The sequence below is a fragment of the Pseudophryne corroboree genome, chromosome 7, assembly GCF_028390025.1.
Source record: "Pseudophryne corroboree isolate aPseCor3 chromosome 7, aPseCor3.hap2, whole genome shotgun sequence".
In the NCBI taxonomy this organism is placed as follows: domain Eukaryota; kingdom Metazoa; phylum Chordata; class Amphibia; order Anura; family Myobatrachidae; genus Pseudophryne; species Pseudophryne corroboree.
Genome location: NC_086450.1, coordinates 437440229 through 437461575, shown reverse-complemented (window position 1 = coordinate 437461575; position 21347 = coordinate 437440229). Strand labels below are relative to the sequence as shown.

General features: G+C 46.3%; 1 protein-coding gene across 5 annotated transcripts in view; it reads right to left on the bottom strand.

Moving 5' to 3' along the window:
- Nucleotides 1-21347, bottom strand: part of TSC2 (TSC complex subunit 2) — a 93810-nt gene that overhangs the window by 16479 nt on the left and 55984 nt on the right. For 2 of the 5 annotated variants that reach the window (XM_063934892.1, XM_063934893.1), the window contains exons 19-30: nt 20473-20629; nt 17412-17534; nt 17159-17293; nt 16557-16746; nt 16097-16190; nt 14875-14977; nt 14696-14790; nt 6605-6727; nt 5044-5208; nt 3315-3473; nt 2833-2936; nt 1836-2015 (exon numbers count right to left, since the gene is read on the bottom strand). In XM_063934892.1, the coding sequence (XP_063790962.1) occupies nt 1836-2015; nt 2833-2936; nt 3315-3473; nt 5044-5208; nt 6605-6727; nt 14696-14790; nt 14875-14977; nt 16097-16190; nt 16557-16746; nt 17159-17293; nt 17412-17534; nt 20473-20629 (1628 nt within the window). Of the gene's footprint in view, nt 1-1835; nt 2016-2832; nt 2937-3314; nt 3474-5043; nt 5209-6604; nt 6728-12303; nt 12328-14695; nt 14791-14874; nt 14978-16096; nt 16191-16556; nt 16747-17158; nt 17294-17411; nt 17535-20472; nt 20630-21347 lie in introns of all 5 variants that reach the window. The other 3 variants (XM_063934895.1, XM_063934896.1, XM_063934894.1) reach the window with 2 other exon arrangements.

The window sequence follows — 21347 nt, the reverse complement described above, 5'->3', positions numbered from 1 at the left end:
TACATGTACTGAACACAGAGTAGTCTTCACCACTATTGTCAAAGATTTATTTTGCAAAGACGACCATTAAGTTCCAGTTTGATAAATGTCACAGTGTTGGCTTACCTAAATCACCATGGGGCATTTTCTTTAAGACATTAGGTCAGGGATTTCAAACTATGGTCGTTAAGGTACACCAACAGTCCAGGTTGTAAGGATAGCCATACTCGAGCAAAACTGACTTAATAAGTACCTATGTTATTTTGATATAAGCATCTGTGGTCAATTATGGATATCAGAAAAACCTGGATTGTTAGCATGCCTTGAGGACAGAGGTTGGGAATCAAAGTACTAGGTGTAGCACTTTGTGCAAGCATTTCTGGAAAAAACCATGCACTCCAGTGAGTGTTCCTGTATTGTGGAGTTTAAGGAGAGACAGAAGAGGTTAAGGAGAGACAGTTATGTCCTAAATAAAATTGTGATTTAAAGGCAAACTAGTTTGGGTCACAGGTCTATCAAAGGAGGGATACAATTGACCAGTTCCTGTGAAATGTAAGCTGTATTTACATGTTAGGATACAGTTTCCTGTACTAGTCTTTGAGGTTTGCAGCGTGCTGTATTGTGTCTTCTTACTATATAAAAGGGCTGATATGGATTTGTAGGGAATATATCCCCAGACTATCCCAGAGGCCTGTACTTCTGAAAAACTATTTGTATGCTATGATTTTCCCCAAGCACCTTTAGCAAGAGACCTGTATGTTTTAAGACATTAGAGCAACAAACATCTTGCTTTAAGATGCATGCATCTGCCTGTATCCTGTGACTACCACAATAACGCCAGCTGGTCTGTATTGAGCCCACTATCTCCAAGCTGAGACCTTCTGCCAGCTACTCCATGCAGAATGGTCCAGAGTGAAGGACCAGTGGGAATTCGCAAACACTACCCAGGCGATCTTACAGCAGTGTGCCCACACATTACAAGGAGATGGCAGTTCCAGGTTCTGGGGCTAGGAGTCTGTGTAGAACAAGCGGTTCCAGGTGTAGGAGCCTGGTTATGGAAGCGAATTACCTGCCTACTGCACAGATGTGTGCACCTAACATTGGCACGATACATTGCACCGTCTGTACACACACTGCACAACAGTGGACGACTGTGTGATGTATCAATGCCTGCCACATTCAAAATGCATGCTGTTGTTCCCCGGGGTTCTCTCATTGGGCATTCAGTACACCCGACAGAACGATACAGGGAATACCCGCAGGAGCGCGTGATTGCGGGAACACTAAACGATGTGGCCGATATATATTTCTGATGCGGAAGGGAACAATATATCATCCAATTAATCGCTTATTGTGTACCCAACTTAAGAGCTGCAACTTGGCAAATTTAAGGTTTCAAATCTATGAGAGATACATTTATTAGTTTGTCTTCTTGCTGCACAGAGGAGAATAAAAAAAACATTTTGGATCACCAGCAGGAACTTCTACTCATGTGTAACGTACTTCAAAACTTCCTTCTAATAAACATTAATCTAGGAGCACTGCCGTCTGATAGGATAATGTGTGCCTGTGTGCGTGCCTCCAACAGACATACGAGGCGGTAGCCAACACCGGCTCTTGTGCTGAGACGGGAGTGTATGCAGCAGAGGGGTTACACAACATTACCTGGCTTCTGAAAAGAGCATGGTTGGGACTATTAGTAAAATGCGTCAAATTTAGAGAGGTATAACTCAAATAAAACTGATAGGTCACCATCGGAGTAGAGAACTGTAATATATGGCTATAAGCCTTAACAGCAGGTTGTACTTCAGTTATAAATGCAGCAGGTGCTGCAAATCAATAGCGGCTTTGTTTACCTGTAGGTCTGCGTACAAGCACCTCTGCCCAGCCCTGTGTCAACACCGGCACAAAGTCAGCCAACGTGGCCTTCTCTTTCTTCACCTGTACCCTATGGGGAGTCTTTTCCGTTCTGCTTCCTGTCCCCCCAGGAGAGGACAAGGAACTGCCTTCAGCACCAGCGCGTAGGCCGTGTCCACCTGGAGAAAATCAGCGTGTAAACAAGCAGTACACAACCTGCCCTGAGTGTAAACCAACATCAAGCAAGCTCTTGACACATACAGGTTTCATATATAGAAAGGCGGCAGCCATTTTATGGTCTGGAACCAAAAAAAAATGAAGACAGCAACCTATCAATTCAGTAGAAGGAAGTGACATCACTGGAGGAATGTGACACCATGTGACCTTACAGGCATTCTCATCCATATCGGTTCAACCCAAAAAAATGACTGCCTCCTTGTACATTTTAAGAAAGACTGGTCGAGAATGGACTTAAAGAAAACTGTGCAAGGCAAGTATATAAAGATACAAACCAATTTAGCCTATATTAAATGCATTAAGCCTAGTATGCTATAAACAGACGCAGTAGTGGGTTTCACCTTGTAAATAAATACAGGACGTAATATAATCATCCTTATGGAAGGCTCTAAGGTCCCTTCCCTCATAAGTCTTTGACATCTCATTTCTGCCAGTAAAACTTATTTTCCAAGCAAATACTGATAAAACAAAAATAAGTAGATATATCTTGTAATGGAAGCTGGCTTTCGGCACACTCTTGAGAGTCTCATCATGATCTGCATGACAGGAAATTCTACTTGTAATAGTTTGCCAACCAGTTGTCAGGATGAGACAAACATGGACAAGCTGGCAGAGGCTGTAGAATGTGGTGCACAGAGGTCAATACCGGGCACAGAAATGAACATGGAACTCTCAGGCAACCTACAGCTGTTTTTCCCAATATCCCAGAGTGAGAACCTTAGAAGGGAGATGGTCCACCTACAGATGAAGTCCACTCACCGGACATAGAGCGGACTCTATGACGCGACGTTTGCATACCCTGCTTTCTCGCTTGCAGGTCTATCTTAGGAGCTTCTCGGACTTGTTCTGCTGGCATGGGTGCCCTTCAAGGCAAAAAGACAGATACATAACGTTAGATACAGAGCACTGAAACATGGCTACCTGTCTCTCAACACACAGCGCTTACTGGACAATGAATTGCTGCATTTCTTCCAAACATTTAGTAATCACCCTCCTCTCCTTCCTGGCCCATTTGTATGGGGACATTTTCTGGATGCTAGGCACCCAACCAGGGCAAACCCTTAACTGCAAAACCCACATGTAAACCTTCCAAGTCCTGCGCCAGGAGTTCTGCGGATGCCAGTCTGGTCAGAAGTCTGAGCCAGGATCCCGTGAGGAACAGGACCGGAGGCAGAAACTATTGTACTTTGGATGACCACCAAACATTCATAATTACCCATGTACTAAAGACAGGACGTTACCCGAATTCAGAATCCCCCTCCTTAGGGACATCACCAGTATCCAAGCCAAGAAGTGAACGTGTTCCCCTCCCCACACTGGTTGTCACAGTCACCAATTTATTCCCAACGAGCCAGGTCTTCGTTCTTCCACCATCCAGTAGGAACTCTCCAACCGGGGACCTAAAAATGAGAAAAAAACAGTGCACCAACAATACTCTAAAAACCCATCTAAATAATCACAAATCAGCAATGGCACTGGAGACGCTGCGGAGCCTTATACTTATTACTTCAGGATGATTAAAAAGGGTTTTGCCCCCAGTTTGTGTTGGCAAAAAGCCTCTCTTCACCATAACAGTGGTTCCTCCTCTTGGGATCCCCACCATTTACTGTATTTCATAGTCTCTGCACAGATATCTATGGTGGGATCTCTTCCGATCAGAGTGGGCTCTGCCTTGGCCTCACAAGTACAAAAGAGATTGAGATTATTGGTTGTAAGTAACAAACCGCCAACTGGTCTTTATGGGGTGGGCAGGCATTTTACAAATATTTGCTACAATAAGAGAGAAGAATGTGTATTCCTGAAAGCTAAAATCTCTAAAACAGAAGTCATTGATTTTCTGCCCGCCTAGGTCCCCCTTCTCCACAGACAATACACTCATCTGTGCCCCAATCTCGATGATTGTGTGTCATCCTAGCATCCGATACTCTTCCCCACTGAGTCCCATTCCCAATCTTGTAGCTTCCAGGTCTAACACTTCCAAGATCAGCTCCTTCTCTGAAGCTACTAAAACTCTCATTCACACCTTACATCTCTCACTTCCAACTACTACAATCTTCTCCTTACCAGCAATCCAATCCCCCACCTCACCCATCACCTGATCACTGCTGCCCGCCTAATTTACCTCCGTCATTACTCCACCACTTATGCCAGTCCTTCAACCTCTCAACTATTCTCCTTCCTACATCTCCAAGCTCATTTCCACACACTCCGTCCTGCCTGCTCCACAAATGGCTACCGCCTCTCCTTTGTGATCACATCTTGAAACTATGACCTTCAAGACAGCTCCGACGCTGCTCCCAAAATGAGGATACCCTTTCACACTCAGCTAGGTATTTATCTAGACTTCAAACATCTCTTCATATAAGGCTACCACTCCCCCTCCTAACTCTCCAGCCGCATCATTCCCCATCTCTGCTCCCCTCACCCTCTATCTGTCCACCCACAGCCATTTGAGAATGTATGCTCTCGTGAGCAGGTCCCTCTCTTATCATCTCATAGTAACATAGTAATTGAGGTTGAATAGAGGCAAAATTCCCATTGTGTTCAACCTGTATTCTTTATTAAAGTTGAGCGGATTATAATGTACCTGAAGTAATGTTTTATGACTATTTAACAACTATAAATCATGTTACACCTGGATTATCAACTATGTAACATATAGGGATTTTATATATTTATATTACCCTCTTTGCACTATGTGATGCCAGGTGGCCATAACAAACATGTACACAGTCCATCATGATGGAGATATTCTGCAGCACACGGTCATAAGTGAATATCCCCTTGAGAGACTCAACTGGTGATAGTGACAGTGTGTCTTCTGTGTCACACCATCCGGTGTCTTAGAGTAAGACAAAAGCATCATGGTGGGCAAGTCACTCTACAGGAACAGAGTGGACTGGTGGGTGACTGCAAGGAACAAGGTAACATGAAGTGCTCGAAGTCTCTGGGTCCTGTCTGAGAACTCACCTTTTCGGGACTGCGGTGAAGTTGGAGAAGGCGTATCTAGCCATCATGTCCAGGCAAATCTCCGTTAGCTCTAGGTGAAGATTTTTCAGGCTGTCGTCGGCCTGGGCCATGGAGCTTTCATCTGCTGAGCTCAGGCTGGAGCTGGTAACGGAGGTCTGCATCCGGCTGTACAAAGCAATGAAGGGTCGATGACCTACATCTATTCATGTCAGGTCTGTCGGAGCATGACTGACTAAACCCAAGATAATCCAGGGACGGGTTCTAAGACGACCACGCAGTGCATTCTACCAGCGCAGGCCAAGAAGTTTACTAGTTTAAATCTAATGTATGTATAGTTTATAGATAAACCCCAAGGCAAGGCCTGTAATAGCCTTCCCATACGTGTCCATTTTTTAAAATTAGCACAACTGAGTTTTACCCAGATCTGAGAGCTATGGACCTGCAGCCAACCCACCTGCAGTCCAATTATAACCTGGACCCCTTCTGCTTATCCTCATTAATGAGCCCAATCTCTATTTTCCAGTAAATATGTTATATAATTAGTTGCTTGTAAAATCGCAGGATGTAAGCTTCCCCCCCCCTCCCATCCCCATACATCTGCATGCCCTTTCCCTAATACGACCGGAACTGGCGTTCACCAGCCATAGATGACTGGCTATCAGTCTGGCGAACAGTCTGGAAATCAGGGAAATTCTTTATGTTAACAATCCCTGATTTTCCAATCCAGATCGTTTTCGGTTGGGACCACGTGATAAGTTTAACTTGTTGAATATTCACGATTCCCCGACCCACTCATCAGGAGATCGGGAAATTGCGACAAACCATCGCAGATGTATGGGGGCCTTCAGATGTATAGTAGTAACAATAAATGCTTTAGGATGCAAACATAGTGTATCTGTTAAGCAAATCCCTGATACAGACATTTTTCTGAGAGGCTTAAAACTTTGCTGGGGGTTAAAGCTCTTCTATAAAAAGAATGTCAGCAGCAAGCCCTGGTGACGGGCTGTACTGGGGTGCTACACAAAGATAACTAGTGGATTTTTCCATCAGAGCCCGATGGAATATAGAAAACCCAGAGTCATGATCCGCAAGACCTGTTTGCAAGATTTAAAATGTTTATCAGTCATGCACAAACAGCACAGTTCTATAACTTACAACGACCTCCCACCAGCTAAGAAAAGAAGGCAGTCTGGGAGCCACCATCACGAGAATATTAGGTACAGGAATTTTTTGGAACAGCTCCGTTGAGTAACAAAAGGCTGCATGTAATTCAGTAACCGATCACTAAGATGATTCTACGCGAGGGGAAGGGCAGACTGCAGTCTTTTCTTTTCAAAATGAAACATTAATCAACAACAAAACTTGCTCCAAGAATTTCAGTAGAAAAGCGTGCATTTTGTGGGTTAGGGCCCCCGCATGGCTAAGGAGCTGCTTATAATGTTACGTTACAGGGACTAGTGTTTGGGTTTGCCATGCAAATCTCCCTGGCATGCATTCCACCCCCCCCCCCCTCCAATCCCGCTTGGTGCAGACAGGCCAGAAAACTTCCCCCAACCACTACCTGTAAGCAGCACGCTCCGAGACACTGATGCTGCGAGATCGAAAGGCACTGGAAAGGTCTCTCATCTCCTTCACTGGGGAGGAGTCATTCAAAGCCGGCTTGGCATGTTTAGATAGCTTCAAGCTACCCATGCAAGGAGTGCCCCGCAGGCCATGAGGGCAGGGGTGCCCAACGCCCAACCCATATTTCACGCAAGTTGGAAAGAAAAGTCACCCCACCCACACACAGGACGAAGGTGGAAACCAGGGAAAAGTCGTGTAGAGTGGGTAACACCAGAAGGCCCACGGACATCGGAATTGGGAGGGGGAACACCATAGGAAAGGAGAAACAGAAAACAAAAACAAAAAAAAATAAATGCCACAAATGAGAAGGCAAAAAAGCAAAACACAAAAAAAGTTTAAGCAAAATAAAAACAAGAGGCAAACCGCAGCAACATCATAAGTACCAGTTGTGTAACAGGGGATGGCGAGAAACTCGCCACGTATACAAAAGTACCACAAATGTCATAACTGACCAGGCAAAAAAAAAAAAAAAAAAGCAGTCACAAATGTGTAGGACTACTACATACATCTTGGACTAGATTCATTACACCCCAGATTGATCACAAATGGTTCCTTTGACGTCAGTAAATGTAATTCTAGACATTTTAGAGGAAACTAAAATAGAAAACAAATACAGATTAACCAACGTTGCAGTGGGCCCAATCTGGCTCCACTGACAATGTTGGTTCAAATGCTGTAAAATGAAGACCAAGAAATCCACCTGTGATTATATTGGAGACAACATCAAGGAGCTGCTGGGCCACCTTTATAAAAACGGACTCCGATTACATTATAGCAATATAAAAATGAACCAGGTCTGAGAAGACGAAGCCTAAGATACAGTACAACAACAAGGCAAACGCCAGGGAGATAGCCACCAAGTGTATGTAGGACTTTAATGGGGCCTACCACCTGCTAAATTATAGGCCACTGCTGGTAACTTCATCAGAAGGATCTCCTTGCAGCTTGACCATCTTTGGACAGGCCATGATATGAAGGCAATGGGGGTTGTTCTAGGAGAGGGGAGGAATGCTACAGCACATGTTACATGAATGCCATCACCAAATAACCCTCTCCACTGGGTTCCTGGGAAGGGAGCACCTAAAATACCGAACAGGGAGCAATAACATGAAAGATAAGCAGACAGCAGTGAAATTTCCGACAGAAAACAAGGTAAGTATTCTGTATCATGGCTTCCAAAAGTACTCAACCCCTAAAAACTCAGATTTAATTTTCACAAATGACCCTTACACAGATAATTCAAGACCGTATTTGTACTGCTAGCCAGTGAGCTGTTCAAGTGCATTTATTGGCAGATTATTTTTTTTTTTATAATGCTGCTTGCAAAAGTATTCAGCCCCTGCAGGCTAGTACATGGCATAGGTATCCGGTCTCTAGGTCAATAAGACTTAGGTTGACAGTGTCTAGGTCGACCACTATTGGTCGACAGGGTTTCTAGGTGTACAGGTCAAAAGGTCGACATGAGTTTTTTAAAAAAAAAATCATTTTTTGAACTTTTTATACTTTACGATCCACGTGGACTACAATTCGGAACGGTAACCTGTGCCAAGCGCAGCGGAGCGAGGCACCTTGGTGCACTAATTGGGGTTCCCAGTCACTGTACGGCGAAAAGGACACCAAAAGAGATTTAAAAAAAACTCAGGTCGACCTTTGGATCTAGACCATGTCGACCTAGTTACTGTTGACCAATAGTGGTCGACCTAGACACTGTAGACCCAAGTGTGGTCGACCTTCAATACCACACCCCTTGGCATAACCACCTTTGGCTGCAATAACAGCTTTGTTGGGGTGAGTTTCTACCAGGCTCGCACACTATTTGGGAGTGACTGACCCATTCTTCCTTGCAGATTTGATCCAAACCGTTCAGGTCACATTTTTCAGAAAGTGTTACAATTGGATTGAGACCCCAGACTATGACTTAGCCATTGTAGAACATTCACCTTCTTGTTGTTCAGCCACACTGTTGGTGCCTTGGCGCTGTTCTTGGGATTATTGTATTGCTGAAAGGTGAGCTTTCCCCAGTGTTGAACTGGGGCATGGAGGGCCTACCGAGGAAATGCAGTGGTAGGAGTTCATGCTTAGGGGTGTGGCCAGTCTCCAGTGGGGGTGTGCCCTGCTGCCATTGAGGCTTGGCTGACCATTAGAAAGTGCGTGGTCTGGGTCCCTTGATAAATATCTCCTATATAATTGACCTGTGACTGTGCCTGCATTTCTAACGCTGGGCGGAGTCACAGAGCCTATCACATGTGCTGCGTCCTTCCTCCTGCTGCCTGTCCATCACCCCATCTGCCATCAGCACACTCCGACTCCCCGGCCGCGGCGCCTGGCTGACGCACAACAACTGCCGCCGCCATACACGAGGGACGGCTGGTGCAGGAGAAGCTTTCGTAGCCCTCCCTGCACTGTGTACAGAGACCCGCCACCTCCTCCACACACGTGACGCTGTCTCTCGCCAGAGCAGAGGCCCTCACTGCACACCACAGGACATGCCCTGCCGCCTGAGACGGGGACAGGAACAGCGCGCGTCATACTGAGAGTGACAGGTGCGCACTGGGGGCTAGGACAGAGATCTGCAACTCCAGATACCTAGGTATGTGGGGTCACGCTGTCAGCACTTCCACCACTGCCCACATCCACCAGGCCCCCCATACTTTACCTGTAACCCCTCCCTGCCGCCCCACCTCTCCGCGTCTCCTCCCTGCCGCCCCGCGTCCCCTCCCTGCCGCCCCACCTCTCCTCCCTGCCACCACGCGTTGGTCTGTCCCCCCTGCCTCCCCGCGTCGGTGTGTCCCCCCCTGCCTCCCCCCTCTGTATCCCCTCCCTACTGCCCTCGGTGTGTCGCCTCCCCGCGTCGCTGTGTCCCCCCCCTGACTCGGTGTGTCCACCTCCTATCGCCCCGCCTCGGTGTGTACCCCCCCACCGCCCCGCCTCTCTGTATCCCCTCCCGTACCGCCCGGCCTCTCTGTATACCCTCACTACCGCCCCGCCTCTCTCTATCCCCTCCCTACCACCCCGCCTCTCTGTATCCCCTCCCTACTGCCCTCCTCTCTGTATCCCCTCCCTGCCTGCTTTCCAGCGTCTCCGTATCCCCTCCCTACCGCCCTGCGTCTCTGCATCCCCGGCCTGCGGCGGTGTGTCCCCTTCCTACCGCCCCGCGTATCTGTATCCCCGCCCTGCTTCTGTTGGTCCCCGCCTTGCGTGTCCTGTCCCCTCCCTACCGCCCTGCGTCTGTGTCCCCGCTCTGCGTCCCCTCCCTACCACTGTTGGTCCCTGCCCTGTGCGTCTGTGTCCCCTTCCTTCTGCCCTGCGTGTCTGTGTCCCCTCCCTACCGACCCCCCCCCCCCCCGCCATCCGCAGCATCTACAGACTCCCTGCCTCATCGGCGGTCCCCCCCGCACCCGCTACATTCTACACATTGTGCCCTGCAGGCGCTGGTCACACCGTCGCAAGGGCCTACGCCCCCTTCACCATCGAACGCCCTTTCCTCCTCCAATATTTAACCACTACTAGCAACGCAGGTAATACTCCATTTAATACAAATATTGAACCCCAGAAAGGCGTGCAGGGGCTAAGGGGCGTAGCCCCTTCCGACGGTGTGAAAAGCGTCCGTAGGGCGCGATGAAGCACCTAGTATATAATAAATGCTGCTAGTGCAGCGGTCGCCAACCTGTCGCTCAGGAGCGACCGGTAGCTCGCAGTCACAATTCGGGTAGCTCATCCCCTGGGGTGCTGCTGCCCAACCTCAGGAGGAGTCCGCAATTGACTCCCGAGTCCTCCCGCCCGTCCGTAGCACTCCTAGCATCTGTCTCCTCAGAGGCAGAGAGATCATATACCTGACTTCTAGCGTCTGACAGGGATAACAGGACTCGGCGCCAGGAGAAGATGCAGCTTTCTGCAAAGCTGCATCTCCGCCCTGGCAATGAGCATGACACCCCTGGCAACGAGCATGAAACCACTGGGAATGAGCAGGTAATTAGAAGCCTTACTGTGGAGCATAAGGTGTCACAGGGATTACAGTGTGTGGCATAACATGTCAGGGGCACAGCAACAATATCACTGTATTAATTAAATGCATTGTTGTTTTTCTATGAAAATGACCTTACATTTTTTGGTTATTAGCCCAATTTTTCCCCAACAAAATTTCAGTAGCTCTTTAGGTGGTTTCATTTTTCTGGAGTAGCTCAAACTAAAATTAAGGTTGGAGGCCATTGTGCTAGTGCATGCATGATAATGTACCAGATTAATAACAATGCGCTCTAGAGAATACACCATAGCCCTGTGCAGTATAATGTAACATATGTATGTGTAATTCAAGTGCACAGTCTGGAAGGTGATCCCTAGAGGATTAGGTGGGGCCCCAAGTTGTGGGGCCCGCCGGGAGTGTCACCTGTACCCCCGTGGGGCACACTCCAACTCTGGCTTTCGGTTTCTAGCAGGTAGAGGTTAATTGAATGTCAATGGTCTGGTCAATAGCTTCCTTCTGTGTACATTTGGAGCTTGCACAGCACAGGGGCTGAGAACTTATGCAGGCTACCTATTAGTTTTTTAATCTACAAACAAATGAACTACAGTACGAGTGAAAATGTACATTAAGCAGCGACTGGTTTGCAAAAATAAATAAATAAATAAATAAATAAATAAATAAATACTGCCTGTAACAATCTGTATAAGGGTCATTTAAAATACAAAACAAATGTGTTGACTTTTTAGAGGTTTGAACACTTTCGCAAGCCACTGTGTATAAGGTTTTAGATTTCATGCTCACATCTTTCAATGTACAGTACAATATTCTGTTCTCTACAACATTTACAGAAGCGTTAGATCGAGATACATAGAAATAGATCTCTCGGCCTACACTTCCAGATTCCTAATCAGAGTGTACACAAGGTCAGAGATGAATTAATGGGGCAGATGTATTAACCTGGAGAAGGCATAAGGAAGTGATAAACCAGTGATATGTGCAAGGTGATAAATGCACCAGCCAATCAGATCCTAACTGTTAATTTACACATTGGTGCTGATTGGCTGGTGTGTTTATCACCTTGCACATATCACTGGTTTATCACTTCCTTATGCCTTCTCCGGGTTAATACATCTGCCCCAATGTCTGATATTACTCTTTAATACACAATTCAGCCTATCGCTTTTATTGCCATTAAAGAGAATTGTGCATCACGATCTTACCAGACTGTGGGACTGGAGACATCAGCTGAGCAACCATCAATATTATCAGGTCACTAACTCTTTCAGCTCGGTTGTTCCTATCCAACAAACTAGACACATGCCCAAGAACCAATTCCGACCAATGCAGAATCAACTGAAAGCCACGGCCAAATCAATGTGCGTACAGCACCGTAATAACTATTCATCAACCCTCTTTGCCCCCCCCCCCCCACTAAAAAAAGCAAGTCCAAATTAAACCCGTAACTGCACAAGCCGCACAAGAAGCAACATGGCTCCCATTAACCAGCGTTGCTGATTGCTTCTCAGCCAGAGACTAAATAATATGTACACAACAAGAGTGCAAATCGGCACAGCTGGACAGTATCGTGTGTGGCTAGCTTCCCATTAAGTGATTTGCCCTATGGCAGCCCCTTGATGTTGTTCTGAGTGTGGAGAGGTGCAAACGGAACATACCTGTTCAGGACATAATAGATTTCCCTAAAAGCAGGGATTGCAGGTCAGTATTATTGGATTACAAATTAAATCATGGTCACAGGTGTAAATAATAAATCACATTGGACTGCATTTACAACGACAACATAGAAAATAATACAGAATAAGCAGGCTTTGGCTGTAAGGAGTGCAGTGCTCGTTCTCAGGAATACAGGTACACTAAAACATACGGAAGAGTCACTTTTGCCTTAAAAGGTCTTAAATTATGCAACGGCCATCCCGAGAGTAATGGCTTTATAACAAGTCTTCTTATGGTCATTAACATTCAAAGGTCACCGAGAACGAGTTACGCAATACATTGCAGATTGCTGGAATTTAAGTGCAGACATGGAAAACTGCTTTACAGATGAACTGGGGACGACTCAAAATGCAATTTTAAAGAGAACCACTAAACCGAAAACGCAAGTTTTATATAGAAGATTACTACAAAAAAAAAAAATATTTTATGTGAAATGGAAATGTTTTTAAAGGAACAAAGGTATCCGCAATATGGATTTAACCATTTCACGTTTATTTCATATATTGTTCAGTTTACTACAAAAATGCAATACTGTTTAGCGTATATCAATAACTATACAGGTGTGGCCAGTATATAGCTGAGCCTATGGTCCAGCTGGCCTCTACATTGCGTTTGTGAAGTAATGAGACCTCGTAGGTGAGAACATATACGGTTCTTGAAACACTACAGCACGGAAGATTTCACAGCCAAAACAGCTGTTAATACAGATGTGTACTCATACATCCAGCCTCAATACACCACGCAACTTGACATTCCTGGTGGGTGAGCCACCAGGTCCCGTGCAACTCTGCTAGCGTTCGGAGTCCTTTTGCCAAAAATGCATCTTAGTCACACCGACTAGGACGCACCAGGAGACTGTGCCGAGTAATTTGATATATGACACTTGTCTAGTGTGTGTGGCAGTCTACATACGGAGCAGAACAAAACTTGTATTTGAAAAAAGCTGCAACTGCTACATTGTAGCACTTTGTGTACAGACTCGGTTGCACACAGACATACAAGAGTTGCATCTCAGATTGCGGAGCAGTTTACTGGTGTGTCCTACTGTAGCTGCATCGTGTTGCAACTAAGATGCATTTTCAACCATTCCCTTCCCCCCCAATACAAAATGACACCAAAAAAGGACGCCCGATGCTAGCAGTGTCTTGCGGGACCTGGCGAACAGAGAGGGGCTGTTTGGTGCAACTGCAGCAATGATGTATGAGGACATATCTATACAAATGTACTTCAGTAACGCTTCAGTAACGTCAAACAGCAACTCTCAGAGTGCCAGCTCCCTCGAGACTCTGCCATGCCATCGCTTTTGCTCAAAATGTGCATCTTATTTGCATAAATAAAGCCACTCAAGGTGACAAAACTGCTTTGCTAGCATACCCTGACCAGTTTGATGTGCTACATTTGCATATCTGTGTGCGACCGAGTCTGAATCTGTAGACGAACTGTTAGCGGCTGTGCCATTTTCTTACGCAGATTCCCTTTGTATTTCAACCGCGATTGTGTACGTGTTTAAAACCAATTCCTGTGTGGTGCTGTGCAGCCCAGCGGCCCTTCCTGTGTGGTGCTGTGCAGCCCAGCGGCCCTTCCTGTGTGGTGCTGTGCAGCCCAGCGGCCCTTCCTGTGTGGTGCTGTGCAGCCCAGCGGCCTTTCCTGTGTGGTGCTGTGCAGCCCAGCGGCCCTTCCTGTGTGGTGCTGTGCAGCCCAGCGGCCCTTCCTGTGTGGTGCTGTGCAGCCCAGTGGTTCTTGTACACCGAGCAGCTATTTGCTGCATCTGCAATGCAAATAAAAGGTGCACAATTGAAAGAAATAGACTCTGCTGCAGCTCGGAGCTCCATGCCAGGTGTCTTGCGCCATATGGCATATTGGGGCTAGGTGTAGGAGGCTAAATCGGTAGCTTATGTGGAGACAGAGCAGTTAAAGGTGATACGAGAGATCTTTAAAACCTGCAGACTGCATTTTAGGTTTAGTGGCCCTTTAAAAATTGGAGACCCGTCACAAATCCAAAAAGTGTCAACTGGAGAAGGAAGGTTCTTTCTTATTTTAAAATCCCCTTTGACAGGCTGATAAATCTGCTGTTCTCAACCACAAGCTGCACATTAACAGGCTATGCTGAATCAATGGACAGTAAGTGACAGAAGCTCAGTCACCTGATAACGTAGGGTTATCATGAAAACTTATACTGTTGGGGTCTCCTTGTACTGTTGGGGTCTCCTTGTACTGTTGGGGTCTCCTTGTACTGTTAGGGTCTCTGCTTACAGAACCACAATTCCCTATCCTAGGGTAATGTAGAATTTCTAGGTGCCATACATAGAAGTGTTCATTAAGGCGGCAGTATACCTTTTAGGCCTCTCATTCAGGCTGGTACTCCGTGCTCGGAAACTCCCTTTCTCGGGTGTGTCGTCAAAGCTCTGCAGGACATTAGAGCGCAGACCCTGGTAGGTGGGAAAGGAGAATGGGCAAAGTGGCATTTTCAGGTTACACCTCCACGTGGGCCAGATAAGGAGTAATAGTTATACCTTTGTTATATAAGGCACAAAGTCTCTTCTCAGGGACAGCCGACATCTGATAAACCACATGGCAATTACGTGGTGGGCCAGGAACACAATGTACTGGTTAAACCTACAAGAGGAGAAGGTGTAGAACAGGGCTATTAAACCTCAGGAGTACATTTTAAATCAATAAAAAGAAACCTCATGCACAGTTGCGTACGCGGTTTACCGCCGAGTCCAGACATTGAAGACGCAGATTATTGAAAGTGCATCGGCGTATTATCCAAGAACCTACTGCATTCATACTTCTGAACAAAAATAAGGTGCAGTGGGTGGGGCTAGGACAGGCTGTAGCCAATCAGAATTCAGTTTCCTGCATTATGAATGTGCAGAGATGACTGAAGTGAGTGGAGCTTGGCTAATATGTTGCAGATACAAGGCGCTAATAACCCAAGACTTCTATCAAACCGACGTAGTATCCTCACCTGGATGTAGATGACCTTGATGCTTAAAATGCCGGCAGGCTGAAGACCAGCGATGGAATCCCGACATCTGTCAGCTTCCCGAACATAAGTATGCTGGGGAGGGTTAGCGTTATGGACAGGAAAGGGTTAGCATACTTACCCAACAGGTGTCTGGATTCTGAGCGCCGGGATTCCGCTGTCGGTCATGTAACCCTCCGGCATTCTAAAGCTGGGTACACACTTAATGATGTAAACCCAGCACGACATTGCAGGTGACGGGGCATGGCATTGGCATGTGCCATTGCCGGCAGAGATGGCGGGCCCTCGCTAGTGAGGTCTTCCGTCAGCCCCGCATGCAGAGCTGACCGAGGATGTCACTATGCGCTGGAGCATGCATCATCAGCGACATAGCGGGTACACACACACACTAGACGATGTGCCCGATACGTTGATCCAATCCGCCGGATCGGACGGCATATCGTTTAGTGTGTACCCAGCTTAAGCGCCTGGCTCCCATCCCCAACCCTCCTCACCCGCCTCCAAGAACAACCCAGTCTCATACAGAACGTCTTTTTGAAAAACATTCAATGTGTCTGTACTTCAATGTGGCATTTACAGGATCTAACGTAATGGGTCATACGTGTCCACAAAGGGCTACTACAAAACCATAGGGAACTCCTGGTATTTAAGGGACCAGCCCATCTGAATTCCCATATACGACGCCTCTGCTTCGCTCTGCTGCATCTCATTCCGGCACAATGAAAAGGCTGAACAGTGAGACTCACTTGGACGGATTGGTGTAAGGAAGCGAGATGGCGAAGACGCTGGCATACTGCTCTGCTGCAAAGTTTCCATAAAGGTGAGGCAGGCGGACCAGCGCTGTAAGATAATAAGGACAGGAGGATGAGAGACTCAGACACTATACGGAAATTTTATCCAAACTACGAGCTTGGACCCGTAGCAACCGGATGCTAGTACAGCATCATTTTATAGAATGTACTAGATAAAGGAAAGTTCGAATTGGATTGGTTGCTATGGGCAACAACGCAAACGGTCATATGTAAAACAAAAAAACACGACAACATTAACCATTTAAATGGTAACAAAACACTTCACACAACCCAGAACTACGCCATCTAACAGCAATCACAGGCATTGCACTCCCCAATAAATGTTCCTACAGTCTGTAGATGTCCACCATAAACGAGGTATGTAGTGAAGTGTTCTAGAAGAAAAGGGACTTACTAGACAGGAACTCCAGCATGGGGATAGCCATGGTGACTGTGGCGGAAATGTGAGTCAGTTTGACAATGAGCACCGGGAGCGATTTTATCAGGATGCCCGGCATCTCTACCATACACATGGACAAGGCAACCACACATTGCTTGGCACAGCGATAGATGAGGCCAGTTTCCAGGCAATGCACCATTTCCCTCTGCGAACAAGAATCAACATATCAGCAGCACACCATGCATGACACAATTCTTAATTTATCAGTTCCTGTTTTGAAAAGGTGCGAGACTCCTGTAATGTAGAACAACCTGATGAAATCGTATTTTACTAAACGCGTAGGACAATGCACTCTGAATCTATGATTCCTACACCAGACTTGATCTATAGCTCCATTAGCTTCTCTAGTAGCAGAGATATACGCAATTCAGGTGACGGATTGTTTCCAGAGTGGTCCTTTAAACCAGCAGACGGCAATTTATTAATAACCTTGGTTAAATTAATAAACTTGGCTTATAAATAAGCCTATTTTACAATACGTACAGGGCCACAAATTTGCGCATTGAGCATATGTATGTTGGTGCACATTATTCTCCACAACAGTTATAAGGCCATACCTGTTTACTGATCTCCAGGTGAGTGTGATATGAGGTCAGCGCAGTCAACACAGGGACCACCGCCAGCTGGAGGTCCGTACGTGAGAAACCGTCGGGTGTATTGTGAAGGCGATCATTTGCACTTCGGTCCGAGAGCTGAAAGACAGTACAACCAAAGTATCTCGATTTTCAAGCCTACATAACTATACATGGGACTCTAGAACCTCTGTGGAACGGTGTCAGACTGAAAGCTTGTGCACGGATTTCATCTCACCATAGTGCAGAGGGATGAGGAAAGCTGATCGATGTTGCAGGGGGAGGACAGGATGAGCAGCTTGTATCGGAGGCACTCTGGCAGTTTGTTGAGAACCAGCTTGAGGACTTTCCAGTCTGTCTCCTGCAAGGTGGGGAGAAATAATAGCTGGTACCTAATTGGATTTTCCTTTTCTCAACGTCTCGAGTATGCTGGAAACACTGGTGTACTGAGGTGCAGTGTAGGACCATGGGCAATTTTAAAACTCCCTCCCATAACTGAAGCTTCTCAATCTGTACCCTCAATGTCTGCAAGATGCACTCTATTTATTCTAATGAGGTCCAAGAACAAGAACCTTAATGTAAAGAATAAAGAACAACGTAAAGAGTTGTTGTGTGGTGCCCCAACTGGACTCACAAAAGGATTTAAAGAAAATATAAAAACCCTATTGGAGGTGGGAAATGATGGAAACACCCATAAAGTCCTAAAGCTGAACCTACAGGAGGGTGTACTCGGAAGCGTAGTAGCTTATGCACAAAACAGGCATTTACAGATGGGAAAGAAAAAGAAAAAAAAAATGCTGAATCGGAATTAAATGTGGATCAAAGACTTTCCAGCTGCTTCACGATGTGCTGAGGAGGTCCTCTATCTGGTAGGATGTTCCGTCACATTTGGAAACTGGATATGCTGCCGTAGTGTAAGCCATGCAAACTGATAATGTGATCTCAGACTACCACCAACCCCTCGTGCAGGCATTATGAAGGGACAAGGCACAACCCATCCTACACACTTTACAAATCATGTTAACATGTCTTTAAGTTCTTGATCACATACAAAATGCGCACAGTGCCCCCTTCATCCTGAGGCCAACCTCAGTCTAAGGCTGGGATCACAACGTCCAACTTAGGTGTCACATGGGAACCATCCGTTCCGGAAAGGCAGCTTAGTCCGAAGAACAGCCCTGTCTACATAAAAGATGATAAAACTTACAAGGGAAACCCCCATTCCGAAACTCTCCAGGACATGGAAATAGCCAAGAGGAAACAGTCTTCCGGGTGAGTAAATTCAACTCCACTGAACCCAATGGTTGTAGAGAAGCGTGCTGCATGGTTGTAATTACCTTGGTAAAGTCCCAAAGAGCACCTGGGGGTAAAGATGGGATGGGAGGGGGAAGGGGCGGCATGGAATCTGCATATTCATCATACACTGTAGTAAGGGCTGCATTTTCAGTAAAAATTTCTGTTTTCTCTGAAGGAAAGTAGCAGGCAAATACCTGAACTGTCAAGGACTGGTGTCTGAAGATCCTGTCCAGTGAAGCAAGCTGGCCAATCAGTTAGGAAACCCATACTTTCACATCAGGAGACATTGGTCTTTCTGAGCCTGCGATAATACCCGTCAGAAAATTAGCTTCCTTCAACCCAAGCATGATCTGCACCAAGCAGTCCAGGAAGCCCTTAACCTTCAGGATCAGTAACACTCCACCAAGTGATTCAACAGAGATGCCATCACGGTCCCCAATAGAGGCCAAAAGAATTATGGGGGGGTAGGGAAAATTCCCTACACACACACACACACACACACACACACACACACACACACACACACGGGAGCGACAGGTACACCATTGGAGACATCATGATGAATTGGCAGTATAGACAACAGCGAGATTTATTCCATTTTAAAATATGGTCTCCAAGTCCTCTAAGGTGCATCCCACACTCTTAAGCATGCTAATGTAAACCGTGAACAAATCAGTGTACGAGCCAACAGGGTGTTCACCAGTCCTTGTAAGGAAAGCATTATGCCCTCTTGCAGGAATTCTCTCTGCTGGTGGTTGTGAAATAGCAGTCCCAGGAATATCATCTGCTGAGACGGAATCCGGTTGAGTTACTTGAAGTTGATGATCCAAAAGTGAAGTTCTGGACCATCTCCTCACAAGGGCCTGAAGAAGGGTGGAAAAAACCTGGCTTGATCAGTAAATTGCCCAGGTAGGTTATCACCACCACAGGATGTATGAAGAGCAGCCACCATGGCCATGTTATTGGGGTATACCCTCAGCACCATTGACAGACTGCATGGAAGAGGCTGAAACTTAACAGCAAATCTGAGAAGACACAGAGGTCCCTGCCAGATTGGAACATGCAAGTGTGTGTCCCCAAAGTCCATAGGAACATCAACCATTCCCTGCTTTTGATAGTATAGCTCAGGCTGTCCTGGGCTTGTGGACATTTAGGGGCTTGAGATTTAGAAGGACCCCTTCTAAGGGGCCCATCCAGTAGCTGAATAAAGAAGGGTTTGGATAAAACCCCAGTGACCACTGCTCTTCAGGGACTGGAAATACTCCTGAGGAGGAAAACAAGGACTGACTATCTTCCCTTAGTGCAATACGCATTGATTGGTCTCTAAGTTTGGTCTGCACTCAATAAAATATGCTGTAATGGAGGTGGATGAGGGGAAAGGAAAGTCTGATTCTCCTGGCTCTTAAACAGCAAACTGTCAGGAATCTCAGATATCCCCGCTTTCATGAATGTTCAGAGTCTCTCGCTACCTACAGCGGCAGTGACCTGATAAACCCTGGAGGAGATATCACTTTGGGAGTGGGCAAGTGGTAGAAAGTACTGACAAGGGTACAAATGCCTGTCCCAGGCATATCGTAGCCATGACGGAGGATGGTGGACAGAAGTGGAGGAAGTGATGAGAACGAAAAAAAAAAAAAAAAATTGAAATGCCCAACTTCCACAGCTAATTGGAAGAAAAAACCCTGCACGTCCCTATCAGGCAATATAGAGTGGGAGGAGCAGGAGCTTTTGGTGGAAGCTGTAGAAGTGCCTAAGCTCCTACAATGCACAGCTACACACCAGTGTTTCCAGAGCCTCCCACGGATGAAGGAAAAATGGTTTAATGCAGTGGATCCCAAACTATGACTACAAGGCAGCCTAACATTCCAAATTTTAAAGCTTTCTATGCTTGAGCACAGTTAAAGCAAACGGACTGAGGTATTAAATCATCCTATCTTTAAAAACTGGACCAAGGGGGTGCCTTGAGTTTGGGAACCTCTGGTTTAGTAGAACAAACACTATACCTGCTTCAGACATTGCAGTATGACCCCAAAGGCAAGGGAGAAAGGCATAGAGCCCATGCGCGGAGACGCACTCTGGGAGGAGAGGCTTGGGCTCCCAGTCGGAGGTGACAAAGTACCAGCTGGCTTCCTGTCAGTCGGCCTCTTCTCAGGTTCGTTCCTATAGATTTCAAATATTTAAAAAGGACAACACCACAAAAAAAAATAAAAAAAAAATTATGCTTTGTGTTAAAAACAGACTAAAAACCAAAATGGTTCTCTGACCCTATATATTCTGCTGACTTGATCCGTTGGGGTCTCCGATGGGTCAGTTTAATGGAATCCAAGCGGCAGACCATGCCAATAAAATTTCCACCCGAATGAAAAGGGCAGGGGGCAAAGGGCATGATACCTACTCCGCTTGTTTCAAACAAGCCTAGTTCAGCCTCTCAGACCCAATCGGAGACCCTGGCAGAACTAGTGAACATGCAGATGTATTTAATTGCCTGCGCTAAGGGATTGAGCTGCTTTCTTAGATTGGATTTTTATGATGTTTAAAAGAAAGCGCTAGGGATGTTTGATGAAATGTTAAATAAAAGACGTGAATATAAAAGTGAATATAAAAGTAAAGCGGTACCTGTAAAAAAGAAAAAATTGTTAATATTAAAATGTTTACACTCTTTTGAGTGAATGTGGAAGAGGAGGTAGCCGGCAACACTTTATTGCTGCTGAATGTCCATGAATTCCTACCTTTCCCTGTGCTAAACTTCAGTGCCGTGGAGCTCACTGATTGCAGGAACCGCCGGGTGCCAATTGAAAAGCCGCTGGACGCCGCTATGAGCACTGCGGCTCCGATGTTGTTCGTCCGCGGCTGATGGTGGTTGGTAATGCTGGCGGTG